Genomic DNA, 15,299 nt, shown 5'->3' on the forward strand with positions numbered 1-15,299 from the left:
CACACACACACACACACACACACACACACACACACACACACACAAATTGATTAGAACACCCACAGTTTCTTACCATTGAAGACCTCATTAAACTCTCCAGGAGGAGCATGGGTAACAAAGTTGGCTGCTATGCGAACCTGCAGAAGCAATTCAATGCAACAAATTAATGTTGTTATTATTGAACTAACACAAGACCATGGCTAGTATGCAAGAAGTTAGACACWGCTTATCAAGTAAAACAAAAATGTTCAAAATTATGTTTCCTCTCAGAAAGTTTGAATTCTGGTGCATGTCTTGGTTTTGTGATCTGACCTTTCCCCCTGATTAAGTTGCAAGCCATAACATGACATCTCTTTTTGCTCATACAGGTAAGGAACATTTATACTTGATTAAAAAACACAATAAACAATTAGAAAAGCAGTAATGATGTAAAAAAATTAACACAATGATAGTTTGTTGCCAAATAGTTATGTGTATATACAATTTAACTGAAAAAGTGTCTTTACCCGTGTAGTGTAAATGTTTAAACTGTTGATTAAACAGAACTATGACATCATGTGCTTTAGAAGTCCCACTTTATTTTTTAATACCAGTTTTCTGATAATTTATTTAGCAAACCGCTGTTCGATTTATAAATATTCGGGAGAGTAAACAATCAAATTGCATGACTCAGYAAGTTGATTATTACTTTAGTTTTAATATTAACAGGACATTTCTACAATGAGAATTGTTTCCATTGTGTTACTTATATGGAACAGACACAAAACGAGAAGTAGGTTGTATGAACAGTAATAAATCTTTATGGTGTCAGTTGTTAACTTCTCCATACAAGATCAGCAGACCAGTGAGTACAGATGTCGATTGATGTTATCGGGGGAATGTTGCCTTACTTGCTTTTACCTTTATTTAGCTGGTATTACTTGTTTTATTTGTGTTCACGTACACGGCAGAAACACAGTTCGCTTATTTATACTTGTCATCTGAGTGCTTTGCATTGCCACTGGTTCAATGTAGACTGTCGTTGCGAACCTCGAGCTAAACTGAAGGCTCATGATGTACTGATTCTAGGTCCAGAAAACTATTTGAGCTGCAACCGAATCTGTTTGACCCAGAAAAGCAAAGTAACATTAGCCGCTAATGTGTTAGCCACATTTTGAGTGGGGGAAACTTTCCATTTTGTATAATTCGGAAAAATGGCATTACAGMACAGCTTAGCCGTATAAATGCCTTTAATAAATCATTAACAAGTGTCCGCGGCATCCAAACAGTGATCCAAATTTCCCATCTGATATCGCTGCCGTCATATTAGACTACCGAGCTAGTTAGCTAATGGTAACTTAAACACAAGTTTATCATTTAAGTAGGCCACCAAAACCTTTCACAATCTTTCCAGTTAATAATATTTACTGCACATTAACACGAAACACAATTATCCCTGTATAAATCAGATAAATTGTTAATGAACAAAGACTTCAAACCTTCTCTTCATCTGACAGCGGCTCCTCAAAGTCAGCCATCTTGGCTCTGTGTGAACCCACCTACTACAGCTGACTGAGATCCGCTGCTACGTCGTCATTTACAAACATGAACGTAATAAAGTTATTACCTTGTATAAATGCACAATCATGTGCACTTTACTGTTTTTATATAAAATAATAAATAAATAAATTCTAAACGATATATTTTTTACAAAAAGGGCGTTAGCGGATCTGTGCTAGCGAATAGCCTACTTCCGGTGGGGTGTTTAACACCTACAAAATAAAAGTAATCTCTAACAATACGGTCGTAAATATTAATCCTAAACAGTGAAACTAACTTGAAATTGTCTACTTATGTTAAAAATGATTTGTATCTAACATTATGACCAACATTGTTTTTTTACACTGGCTTAACCAAAATATTTTGGAGAAGTTATTTTATTTTGAAATCAGGAAGATTGAGGGAATCCTGGATTTTTTTGTCCCCCTCAACTTTCCTCTGGAACATTTGTTCCATTGTGGACTCAACTGGAGACTAGCAACACAACATGGGGTCACGGGTATGATAAACCGTATGACGAGTATTATTGACATATTTTTGTACTAGTGCAAATTTGGCTTTTCTATCTCAACTACGTTGTGACATTTTAGGAAACAAACTAGTTCCAGGCGGAAGTTCCTGGTCAGATAGATTAAACTGCCCGACGTCAAATGCCCCTGTTGATTTGATCGGTTGCTTTGTTCACGAGCAGCTACTATTTTTATTGCTATGCATAAAAACATATACAATCTATATTTACAAACTGTTCTCTGTTTTTTGTGTCTGAACTGTGTTTACCCCACAAACCTTCTCTGGGTTGGCTAGTTTCCTAGCTAAAAAAGAATGAATAAAGCATTGTTCGTTGTTAAACAGTTTGTCTCACTGAGACGCAGTTATTCTTTTGCTGTCTGTCAGGTGATGACCAGACCGGAGGATATCGCCAAACTCTACCGAGAGCTCAGCCTCTTCCCATCTCTGAGCAGAGCAGACGTAGGACCTGTCATCACCTCTCAGTATGGAGGCAAATACAGCAACATCTACACAGGTAGACCTTGATCATTCCTGTCTCTCTAAAGTGCTCTGATCTCTGTATGGTCAATGTATTTCTAGCATTTTCCCTTGCTTTCATCTGCAGAATGGAGCCAGCGTGATCTGGAGAGGAACGAGAATGTCAAGTTTTGCAGACAGTATATTGTATTCCAYGATGACAAGTCTGTGGTCTTCTCTGGAGCKTCTGGAAACTGCACTGAAATCAAAGGAGAGTAWGTACAAACCACTTCCACTATTTTTTTTCTATATCAGCCTATCTTTGAGCGATCTGAGCTATGTCTCCTTTTAGCTGGTCGAGGCAGATGGCTGCCTGTCCTGAGCCTGGTTCTGCTGGAGGTTTATTCCTGATTAGTAGGGAGTTTTTCCCTCTACACCATTTGCTCAGGATGGGAGACTGCGATGAAGTGATTCAGCACAACCTGCTGGCTTCTTCTTTAGATTGTTTTTTTTTTTTTCATGTACAGTGCCCTGAGACAACGTATGTTGTGACTTGGCGCTATATAAATAATATGAATTGAATTAAATTGAAAAATAGAATTTTAATTATTTATTTTTTTAAATTATTTATCTCAGGGTTCTGAGTAAGGACTCTCCATCTGGTGAGATGAAGGCAGTTGTTAGAGAATGCACAATCAAAGGAGAAGAGAAGCAGTTTTTGGAGGTGTGTTACTTTGCAACACCTTGTTTTYATCACATTTTTTGTCTRGATTTTTACTTTGATGCTTTRTTACACATGTATAATTCATTTTTCTGACTTAATGACAGATGAAATTTTCATTTGAAGATCTTTGGCTTTTCTTCGCAATTTAATGCCTTTCAGATCTGGAGTAAAAACATAAAGATGAAGAGCATAAATCTGACAGCCTTAAAGAAGCACGGCAAAGTCTATGAAGATGGTAAGTCTTAATTTCCCCCTTTCTTTCAGTTTATTTGGAAGTTTTCTCCTACACCGGTTTGTGTTTACATCCTCAGAGCAGTTTGGCAGCTTGGTTTGGTCTCACTCTGAGACACACCTCCTGTATGTGGCAGAGAAAAAAAGACCCAAGGCTGAATCTTACTTCCAGGTGTGTCTGCAGAATTAGTTTTGACAGGAAATACCACTGATTTTTACAGGAATACACTGCTGTTTTAGTAGACGTAACAAATCATAAACATCTAACAGCTATTTTCTTGGATAACGGTGTTGGTTTTCATTTACTGGTATTCATCTTCTTTAACATTCAAACCTTTTTTAAAAGTCCTGTTTAAGGCATTTTAAAGGTGACTTCGTGCTGGTAAAAATAGTTATCAGATCAAAAATAAATTGTAATCTTACTAAATTTGCTTCTGTTTTAAAGAAATCTCATGTGTTTTGCTTCATGTTTTACAAGCAGCAATCCATAACAGCACTTATTTTACAATACCGAGTGAAACATTTATGCATATTTGTCCCTGTCATAACATACTGTATATGGCCAATAGCTTTCTGTTGCCACTCTTTTTATTTATTTTTTCCTTTTGCAGACGGAGTTACCAGAATTGTCTTCAATTGAAGACGAAGAGGAGACCATCAAGGTGGAGAAAAAGGAGACTGCAAAAGTAAATGCGGTTTAATTTGATTAAAAAAAAATACAAAGAATTGTAAAATTGATTTTTCAAATTACATTTTATATTAAGATATAATTGTGTTTTTTCATTTTAATTCCTGCAGGGGGAGCAGTTTGCCTACCATGAGGACTGGGGAGAGGCCTTGGTTAGTAAGAGCCTTCCAGAGCTTTGTGTTTTGGACATTGAGGGGGACAACGTCTCTGTGTTGGAAGGAGTGCCTGATGATATCTCACCTGGACAGGTTGGTACAGCAGTGGCAGGAATGTTGAGCTTTGTTTTCATGCTTATGTACTTTTTGCTTGATTAGTTTCGGTTGCATTTTGTTTGTATCTCTGCAGGCATTTTGGGCTCCAGGTGACACAGGTGTGGTCTTTGTAGGCTGGTGGCACGAGCCCTTCAGACTTGGCCTYMAGYWMWGCCCCAATCGAAGGTGCTTCTACATTACATCGATCAAATATGTCTCAAAAACAGCTGTAGTGTTGCAAATGTCTTAGTAGAYCTATAAGTGTGTTTTTATTTCTCTGACAGGTCCTCGTTGTTTTATGTGGATCTTACTGGTGGTAAATGTGGTAAGTGTTGACTTGTTTTAGCAGCAGGCTAGAAAGTAATGATTTAATACACATCTGGAACTGATTAACTTTTGGAGTTATACAGTTCAAGATTGCCACCAGATGATTCACCTTAGCAAACACATACAGGCCTATTAACCCTTTGCACGTGACGTCACGTGCCTCAGAAGACCGCCCCTTTTTTCCATGATGGATGGCAGAAACAGACATGCGTCCATAAGCTACTATTGAGCTAGAGGAGAATCAGGCAGTTGTTAGCCCAATATCATTCTTCCCCCTGTTGATCGAGCTGTAAAAATGGTCTTCAGCTGCTGCGCAGTCGGCCGGATCTGGAGACTCTCCGATTAACCGGACCGGAGTGTCTCTCCAGTTTCGGACCGCTCCGCTGCTGGTTCTAAAATATTATAATCTCTCCGTCTGCCCACCCGCAGCAGTCCGTGTCATAGTGAAGACATAAATGACAGTGATAGCTGGAAATATAGTTGTTTTTATTCAATGCTGAATCAGTGTTGTTGAGTGAAAGGTCGGAGGAGGAGAACCTTGTATTTTTTTTCCCACGTTGATTGAGTAAACACCAGTAGCGCATTCAGGTGGTCATAAAATCAGACCAGCTGATCATCAAAGCTGTTCATCTTTTTAATTTAACTGGGAATGGATCGTTTCAGCTAAAAATCGAACAGAAAGAAGCGCAGCTCGGAGCGCTGTTGTACCCGGAGCTGGTTAGAAGAGAAGCTACTAGCTTGTTAGCTTGCTAGCCTGCTAGCTGTCGTCAGCTCTAAAAACCATCCATCCGTACAGCTATGAACCAGTCACACAGAGTGGAGAAAGTACTGCTCAAAAAGAAGATCTGATGAAGAAAATAAGTAAAAAAGCATCTCTGACTGGATTCATAAGGTCTGACGCTAACAGTATATCTGCTCAGTCAGATCTCAGGAAGCAGCTAATGTAACATGAGCGTCAGACAGAGGTCGCTTTGAAAAACATCTAGAATCACGGATGGAATCTGCAAATAAAAATACATTAGCATTAACAAGCAAGTCTTACCTTGGCCATTATGAGAACCTAACAAACATGTCCGGAGGGAGAAGATATGGGTCGATTTTTAAGCTAGCTATGTCCAACTTCTGTAAATAAYGCTGTCTGTGAGCCCCAACTAGGTGTATGATTTCTACAGAAAAATTATCTAAACTTGAACAAGTAGAAACCATGGCAAAAACAAAAAAAACAACAACTTCAAAACACAATCGCTGCCATTTAATTCAATACACCGCTTCGTGTCTTCTGCCGTTCGACATGCCGGATGTTATGCTAAAATTTATTGTGATAGCAGATGAGAGTCATTCAAACATGTGGTCTGAGTGATAACAAATCAGACAGAATCTTTGTTCAGTTGTTGCTATTAACCATTGGAATCAACCATATCTGTTTATTAGCAAATTATCTCATCTACCAGTGAAAAGATTTTAAAGTAATCATTGGATGTATTTCTACAAGTGATTCACTTTTGAAGTCAATTCAAGATGTTACAGCAGTTAATTTGTCTTATCAAACACTAAAATGATCATAACTCAGTCAATTTTACAGAKATTAAGCTAAAATGTGATGTAGTMGTAGCTGTGAGTCATTCCCAGCACACAGTCAAAGCATTAATGGGTTTTTAAACATTCCGAATGAGCGAACATGAGATTATTTTCAAGATTTATACAAAACAAAAGAAGGCGGGTGATATAAATTTCTTCAAACCATGCTTGATGTTATTTTCAATGTTTTTTTGTTATTTTTTTCATGGCACTTTTGATGATTTAAAAATGAAATATTGAAATTAGTTTTTTTAATATGAAATTATTTTTTAATTCTCCATAAAAGTGACAAGATTTTCATGTCTGCTTTGTATTATTTTATCTCTTATTATATTTATGGATGTCTCTATACGTAATGTATTATACAGTGAGTTCTTTACGTATATGTATACATATCACCTTATAGTGTTTAATTTTATTTAAATATACCATAGTTTTAGATTTTAATTTAATCTATTTTTTTCTTTTCATTTTAATACTTTAACTTGAGACATGACTACATAATGTTGCTTATTTACATCTTTCTGTGTCGTGTTGTCTCTGTCAGAGCAACTTTCATCAGGCACCAGTGCAGTTTGTTCCCCAAGACTGAGTCCGGACCAGTGCCGGATTGTCTACCTGGAATGTTCTGTTTATGGACCACATCTGCAGTGCAGCAAACTTTGTATGGTGAGATAGAATAGGCTTTAATTTTCTCTTAGTAGTCTCTCTTTGATAAAATTAGGTTTAAATCATTAATAGTCTTTAAATATCCAATATCACTAGCTGTGCTCTTGTCTTACTTTTTTTAGTACGACTGGTACACTAAGAAGACCTCAGTAGTGGTGGATGTTGTTAGTCGACCTAGAGAAGGTRAGAATTTCATATGTTTTTCTTTGGTCATAAAACTCAATGTACACTTTTCACTATTGCGACTGTGTATTTTTGTGGCTTCACAGATGGCTTTACTGGCATCTACAGTTCTCAGCTGTCACCCCAGTGCTGGTCTGCTGATAGTCAGCGTATTATTGTTGCTTGTCCTCAGCGCAGCCGCAAGGTTTGTGCAACTACCAGCAAATAGATGAAAGAAAAAAAAAACTTTTGGCCTACAGGTTTCTGTAAATGTTTATTTGTTTGTGTTTGATCAAATTGAAAAAGTTGATAAAGTTTTTGTTTTTCAGGATCTCTTAGTGGTGGATATAAATACAGGCAGCATCACCTCTCTGACTGCAAGTTAGTCYCTCAGAACACATTATTATTATTGGCAGCTCACAATATTTTTTAATATTATACTCACAGGGTTATGATCTTGTTTGTTGTAGAGTCTGATATTGGTAACTGGWGCTTGCTGAACATAGAGAGAGATCTGATGGTGGTCAGCTGCTCYTCTCCCAACTGTCCTCCATGTCTGGTAAGGTCACTGTTATTGGAAAAAAAGGAAAGGAAACTTTATGTTTTCATTTGGTATGAAACAGTTGTGAAGACTACCACATAAATTGGATATTAGTGAAGAGTTTATTAGGGCTTGAATAATTTTAAAACAAAACTTCATATCATGATAGAGTTTTTGTGTCATAACAGTACATATTTTTTTTCCTTTTGTATGTAGAGAGTGGGTTTCCTTCCAGGCAGAGATTCTCAGGAGGAAGTTGTTTGGGTTACATTGGAAGACTCTCAGTCAATGCCAGAAATTGATTGGCAGATCATGACTTTCACTCCTCCCCCAGAGCAGGAAAACAGTCAATACCGTAAGATTATAATTTTTCATCAGTTCTTACTTTCTCAGAAGTCACAGCTGACACACATGAAATTTGAAGTTTATTTTTTGCTTTATTCAGTCCTATATTTTAGAGGCAGAAGTTAGTTTTGTACTCTTTCTACTGCATTAAGATTTCAATGGTTTCCTTATACCCATAACAATAGCATATTCACAAATTATGTTTACAGTTAATAGTCACCTGGCTACTTGATACAGCGCTATATATAGTTCCCTCCAAAAGTATTGGAACAGCAAGTCAAATTCTCTTGTGTTTGTTGTGCACTGAAGACATTTGGGTTTAAGATCAAAAGATGAGCATGAGACAAGAGGTCAGAATGTTAGCTTTTATTTCCTGGTATTTACATGTAGATGTGTTAAACAACTCGGAACATACCACCCTTTGTTTGAACCCACCCATTTTTCAGTTGCGCAAAACTATTGGAATAAGTGTCACTTATTGATCAAGTGTTGCTGTTTAACATTGATTGTTCAAACATTAACTAGTTCTGCATGACTAGTCTAATCTTTGGCCTGGGTTTAAACCTATAAAGTAGTATTTTTTTTTTAAGGACGATAAATTGACATGAAGACCAGAAAGCTGTCTAAGGGAGATAAGCAAGCCATTTGAAAGCTGAGAAAATAAGGAAAATCAGTCAGAGCTATTAGACAAAGATTGGGCATAACAAGCACAATAATTTGGGATGTCCTGAATAACAAAGAAACTACTGGTGTACTGAGCAAGAGACATCCAACAGGTCATCCAAGGAAAACAACAGTAGTTGATGACAGAAATATCATGAGAGCTGTGAAGAAAAAAAACAAACAAACAAAACATAAGTTTCATCACCAACAACCTCCACAGTGCTGTTTTATTTCTTCAGTTTATGAAAAGAAAAACAATGTTAAATACTATTGGTGCTAACATGTTTCACTGTTTGTTTCTTCTAGCGGGCCTTGATTTTGAAGCTTTGCTGATTAAACCAAAGGAAGTCAAAGACATGAAGCTGCCTTTAATTGTCATCCCACATGGTTTGTTATTTTCAGTATTGTTTTTTTTTATTCAGTTTCTGTTATTTGATTAAAAAAAATAATTATTATATATGTAGTTGAATTTTTTTATACAATGCCAGCCTCATGTTGGACTACAAAAAAAACTTACCATCATCATCAAGTCCTTAATTTTAGTTCAGAGTAGCTGCAGATACATTAACCTTGTTCTGGTTGCTGCGATGATGGTGTAGTAAATTACTGTATATTCTGACATCAAAGCTTAGTTTGGTGTAGAGCTCATAACTCTATCAGTCAATTAAGATTTATCAGAAATGGGGGGAAAAACACAAGCCATTGGCTTAATTCATAACTTATTTTATTTTATTTTTTGCATTAGGTGGTCCTCACTCTGGGTTTGTTGCTGAATGGCTGCTGTCCCCCTCTGTGCTGTGCAAGATGGGCTTTGCTGTGTTACTGGGTAGGTTTACTTGAGCAACTAAATACAGAGAAAGAACAAGTTTTTTTTTAATTTGTTTTTGTTGCACCCAGATTTGAATCTGCCTCCTGGTTCAGAGAAAGAATGTTCATGCTTGGCAGTAGCACTCAACGTTCTTTAATGTTCTTTCTGTTTTTCAGAATCCATACACATTTGTTTAATGGAGCTTTCTGGTCAAAGCGTTTGACCTCATTTTTTTAATCATTCCTTTTAGTAAAGCCTAAATCTAACATCAGTAGCATTCTTGTGCTCAACCCAGGTTTTATAATCTTTCCTGGACTCAGCAGCTCAGATGTAGGTCCTGTTCAACCATTGTTTCAATCTTCCAGTCAATCTGTGTTATTATGTTTGATGCAAAAATCAGTTATTCTGCGATTCCTGTTTCTTATTTTAAATATAGTACTGCTGAAAWAATTTTAGACACCTGCATAACAAGATGTTTGGATTGCACTCTTTTTATTGCTTTCTTATTCAATAATAGCAACATTTCTGTTTAAGACTATATTTATTAATTTAATTAGATTTCTTTGTTTTTGTCTCCTGGAAATTTCAATTGGCCTTGATTCCTCAGTTTAGTTTTTTACTTCACTTGTATCTCTCAAGAACAAATAAAAGTTTCTAGTTGTGTCGTGAAGGCAAATTTTTTGCTAAGCCAGAAGTGTTTTTTTGAAACAAGACTCACATAGCAAAGGTCAAAACCATCAGTTAAAGTGTTCACACAATAGAAACTGTTGGGAATCAGTGACTATCAATGTGTTGRCTGTGASGTCAAGAAAGAYATTTTAACWCTGGTTTATAAATCACTCATTGAGTCCATCATGGCCTTCAACATTTTATCCTGGTACAACTTCTTCACTGTGGAACACAAAAACAAACTGTTACGAATCAAAAATCAGGCCAGCAAAATAATCGGTTCACTTCAAACCCCTCTTTCTGAACTGCATAACTGCTCTGTGATGAGGAAGGCCACCCTGATCACAGAGGACCCCTCTCATCCCCTCCATCACTCATTCCAACTGCTCCCGTCAGGCAGAAGGTTCAAAGTTCCTCTGGCCCATAAAGCAATATACAAATAGTCCTTTATTCTGCTTGCAATAACCACTCTGAATACTTTTAAATAATAATAGTAGTGTAATGTATTTAACAGTTGCTTTTAACAGTCTTTTTTATGTGTTTTTATGGGTAGTTGAGTGTGTTGCATGTATGCTGTTGTTGGAGCCCTGTCGAAGAAAAAATTCTGTCAGCATCTGGGACAGACAATAAAGTTATTCTATTCTATTCTATTCTATTCTATCCTGCTCTCTGAACTAAGGAGAGGGGCAGTGTTCAAAAACCAATGAAGTTGTTCAACTTTGATTGTTCAGTTCAGTCTCTGAGTCCCAAAAGTTTTTTGGTGTTAATAACAGGCAAAAAACTTCCCATTTTACCTCCTAAATATGTTCACRTGTATTAGAAAACATTACAACCGTGACCATTAAGTTTGTTTTAGTATTAGTACAATTTATGATTGTGTTTTTATATTTTTAGTGAACTATCGTGGCTCTCTTGGGTACGGCCAGGACAGCATCCTCTCCTTGCCAGGCAATGTTGGCGTCCAGGATGTCAAAGATGTTCAGGTAGAGCAAAGCCAACAATGATTGATTGGTTTGTTTGTTTTGAACAAGGGGAATATGTTTCAAAGGAAATATCACCCTAAAAATAATATTATGTGGTTGGAGAAATGACTGTGTGTGGCAATATGAGATCATTCACATAGTTACTATATTTAATAAAATGTTTCTGCTATAATTGCAAGTCATAAGTTATAGCAACTCTGCTTTTATTTAGTTATCTTTTTTTCTTCTCTCTTCTTTCGATTTGGTTCACAGAGTTTGTCTGTTTTTTTGCATGTTTTTTTCTTCCTCCAGTTTGCTGTTGAAAGTGTTCTGAAAAGCAGTGAGTTTGACACACAGAAGGTGGCAGTTTCTGGTGGATCACACGGGGGGTTTCTCTCATGCCATCTAATTGGCCAATACCCAGGGTTCTACAAGGCCTGTGTGGCCCGCAACCCCGTCATCAATTTGGCCTCCATGATTGGCAGCACAGACATCCCAGACTGGTAGGTGTCCTCGTCCGAATGTGGTGTCCATCATGCACCGATAAACAACTGTGGTGTCTTTATTTATATTTAAATGTAAACATATTACAGTATTTTTATTTTCCATCTTGTACAAGAATAAATAAATCTGTGTAATAAATTTGTATATTGGCCCAAAACAGGTGAGTGAGAAAACGGTCTTGTGTGTTTGACCAAGAACGTGTCTTAAGCTATGTTCATGTCTTCGTTTGCAGGTCTAAATACTCAGTTCCAATTTTTTGCTCAAATTCAATTATTTTTGCATGGATGTTCACATTACATTTTAAATGCGACTTCCGTCGGACTCCAAAGTGAACTCTCCTCAACATTAATGTGACCAGCATGCTCAGAAAAACAAAAAGATGTGGCGTCACATTCAGCATGCTGTTTACATAACTAACTAGAAGCACTCGGAGAGTGCAAACCTCCGCCAAGACCAATTTCCCCCATCCTGCAATGGAGTGTTTCGCGGATACCGCCATCTTTGCCTAACGCAAAGCATCATGGTCCAGTTTGGGGACAGATTTTTATTCTGTGTTCTAAACTATAGACCTTCATGAAGCTCTAAAGCTCCCACTCCAAATATTTTCAACTGACAAAGCCTCCCTGATGGGAAGAGAAACATCTACAGTTTGAAAATAGAAGTCCAGTTATAATAACTTAAAAATATTGATTTATTTAGTGCCTCTAACCTCATGAAAAGCTTCATCCTGATATTGAGGACATTTATTTTATACTAGTTGTCTTTTTTCAGATGAACTATTTTAAGTTTTTTTTTATTTTAAGCAAAATATATATTCATATTTTTAATTCTTAGTTTTTCAAAAAAAAACTTTTACATTTATAAGGTTCTACTAATCTTATATAGCTGGGAAATATTTAAATAAATGGTAAATGGTACTGAACTTATAGAGCGCTTTTCAAGTCCCTCCGGACCCCAAAGCGCTTTACACTAACAGACATTCACCCATTCACACTCACATTCACACACTGATGATGGCAAACTACACTGTAGCCACAGCTGCCCTGGGGCACACTGACAGAGGTGGGGCTGCCATGCATCGGCGCCACCGGACCCTCTGACCACCATCAGTAAGCATGGTGGTCAGAGGGCACAAAGCTTGGGACTCAAGAGGTTAAAACTGGTGGGGCACAGCCCCCCGTGGCCACCCCCACTTGTTGCGCCCCTGGTGACTGACAGGTGATGTTCCACAGTGAAATGAGGAGCTGGAGCACTGCGCATCTCTGTTGGATCTAGCTGGAAGACTTTTCAAATCCGTCTTCTGAGGTAAACAGCTGATTTGTTGTCAGGCTGAGCTTTATGSGAGAAGTTTTCTGTTTGAAGCTGCTCAGCCCTGTTAGAGCTGCTGCWCTGTGCATCTCTCTGCTGGATGCCAGAGACAAGACATTTAATTTATGCAGCACTCAAAGGGACAAGGCAYTTCTTATTTTGTGATTTTTTTTTAGTTTTTAATCAGCGCCACTGTTTGTTTTAGCAGCCTGCCTAGGGTTATTGGGACTAATTTTTCTGATCTGCGCTCTTCATCGTCAGCTCAGGTGGCGCCCTGCAGCGCAAATCAGCTGTGCGGTATGATCGGCCCGACCCGTGGTGAGGAGAGGTAGAGAAGTCATTTGATATGGTATAGTTTAGAGCACAATGAATCCAGARAAACATCAGAGCCCCAGAACCTGTCRCTKCTTGATGTCGCGCTCACCCTGCGCAGATGAATCGCGCGCGTCAGGCTGGTGGTTCACTTCAGCCTGTGGGCCGSTTCACGGACTGAACCACCGGCCCTCTGACCTGCGTCTGGGCCGGTGGTTCAGGGGCTGAAGTGAACCACTGCGCGCAGACGACGGGCGGGGGACCGGTGGTTCAGCTCGTGGACCGGTACCAGGTTCGGCTCGGTTGCGCCCGCGTCTTCTCAGTTATTCCCGTAACCTAGCAACAGGTTCCTGAAGTTCTGTGCAGGGCTGGGGGAGCTCGCAACTTCTGGCTGATTCGCTCRAATTAAAAGAAATAATCCTGTGTCCACATCGTGATCCGAAACATCACCGTAATGTAATAATGTGTTACGTGTGCTAGTATGCACATGTGGTATAAATATCATGACAATCCGTCCACAGCTGTCCACAGACAGACCGACCGACAGACAGACAGACAGACAGACATACGCGACCGAAAACATTACCTCCTTGGCAGAGGTAAATATGGATGCTACAGGTTMGCATCTGTGTATCCATTCTGAAGCAGTTGTACAACCAGAGTAGATTAAACAATTATCTGATACTGTTGTTTCATTCAGTGTTGAACCTGCCTCTTGTCTGCTGCTCCAGTGCAGCATGAACGGGAGGACAAGCTGAAAGTAGAAGTAATTAAAGTATCTGTTTAGTAACTTCAGCAATGATTTGGCCTGAGATTGTCATTACTGTTATATGCAGTATTTCTTATATGCTGTAACCAAAAAGGCACACCGTGATAAGTGTATACATGTTAATGTTTTATTTTTTTGGGATCTCTGCAGGTGCATGGTTGAGGCTGGTTACGACTACAGTCCWGACTGTCTTCCTGATCCTGCTGTTTGGGAGCAGATGTTAAACAAGTCTCCCATTAAATACATACCTCAGGTACAGGATCTCTGAAGAGTTTARTTTCCTGCTCATGACTTCATCTCTTTAATCACACAACTTAATAACATGTTTTTTTTTTCTTTTTTTAGGTTAAAACACCAGTGCTGCTTACTTTAGGGGAAGATGACAAGCGTGTACCTAACAAGCAAGGAATTGAGTACTACAAAGCTCTAAAGGCAAGGCAGATCCCAGTTCGGTAAGCAGACACATGTAATTTGATATATATTTTAATTATCATTATTATAGTCTTGGTAGAAATGATGGTGCTGCTGCTCCTTCAGTAATGCTTCGTGTCTTGTTTAGGTTGCTGTGGTACCCAGGAAACAATCACTCTCTCTCAAAGGTGGATGCAGAATCTGACGGATTCATGAACATCGCTTTGTGGATTATTCAACACCTGRATCTGTGATGGTCAATTTAACGAATCRCRTTAGAAGATCCTGCTTTATATGATTTTTATTTTCCTGTTTTGTCATCCAATCTGAAGCCAAAATTTTGTAATTTTTTTATCCAGACAAAACACGCCTCCTTTACTTTACTCATAATCTTTACTAAAAACTGCTGTATGGATGGGAAAATAACAGTTTTAACATTGTGCTTGAAGCATTGTTGATTCAACTGAAAATATATATTTAAACAGTTATTACTCTTCCCTGCATTAAAATACAGAAAACAGTAAAAGGGCTTTTCATTGTTTTAGCTTTGATACATACACAGTTRCAAGGAGAACTTGTTTTACAATCAGCCTACCTTGTAAATTTTCTTGAGTAATTATTTTGTGTTAAATCGTTTCTTTTCTGATGCTATGTTTTAATGCACTTAATAAACTGATTTTGAAAAACTTAGTCTGGGAGAAATCTTTAAAAGCATCACAGTGCGTTCAGATGATAAGATTGTTTAAACAAATGGAACATCATTCCTTTTTATTGCAGTAATAAAGGTTTGTTTTCACTTTATGTCACCATCGTCCTGCTTAAAAGGATTTTTGTTTCCAGACCCACCTCAAAAGTAGTTTTGAGTTTCTGTA

The 15,299-nt window shown here is 37.9% G+C and overlaps 2 protein-coding genes across 2 annotated transcripts in view; one reads left to right on the top strand and one right to left on the bottom strand.

Moving 5' to 3' along the window:
- The window catches only part of capza1b (capping actin protein of muscle Z-line subunit alpha 1b), a 6,150-nt gene extending 4,570 nt beyond the window's left edge, over positions 1-1,580 (bottom strand). The window contains exons 1-2 of the mRNA XM_014017474.1: positions 1,479-1,580; positions 74-137 (exon numbers count right to left, since the gene is read on the bottom strand). Coding sequence (XP_013872928.1) covers positions 74-137; positions 1,479-1,517 — 103 coding nt within the window. The 5' untranslated portion in view covers positions 1,518-1,580. The remainder of the gene's footprint in view (positions 1-73; positions 138-1,478) is intronic.
- Positions 1,581-1,908: 328 nt separating this feature from the next.
- On the top strand, positions 1,909-15,117 carry apeh (acylaminoacyl-peptide hydrolase). The gene is made up of 23 exons (XM_014017494.1): positions 1,909-2,038; positions 2,434-2,563; positions 2,654-2,780; positions 3,142-3,229; positions 3,389-3,464; positions 3,541-3,632; positions 4,072-4,146; positions 4,259-4,396; positions 4,494-4,585; positions 4,684-4,724; positions 6,852-6,973; positions 7,096-7,156; positions 7,243-7,340; positions 7,465-7,516; positions 7,606-7,694; positions 7,893-8,031; positions 8,991-9,071; positions 9,430-9,510; positions 11,056-11,144; positions 11,436-11,626; positions 14,167-14,269; positions 14,362-14,468; positions 14,576-15,117. Exons 1-23 carry the CDS (start codon positions 2,027-2,029, stop codon positions 14,679-14,681), a joined length of 2,190 nt encoding a protein of 729 aa, XP_013872948.1. The 5' UTR covers positions 1,909-2,026; the 3' UTR covers positions 14,682-15,117.
- Positions 15,118-15,299: the final 182 nt, after the last annotated feature.

The sequence above is a fragment of the Austrofundulus limnaeus genome, unplaced genomic scaffold (assembly GCF_001266775.1).
Source record: "Austrofundulus limnaeus strain Quisiro unplaced genomic scaffold, Austrofundulus_limnaeus-1.0 Scaffold3, whole genome shotgun sequence".
In the NCBI taxonomy this organism is placed as follows: Eukaryota; Metazoa; Chordata; class Actinopteri; order Cyprinodontiformes; family Rivulidae; genus Austrofundulus; species Austrofundulus limnaeus.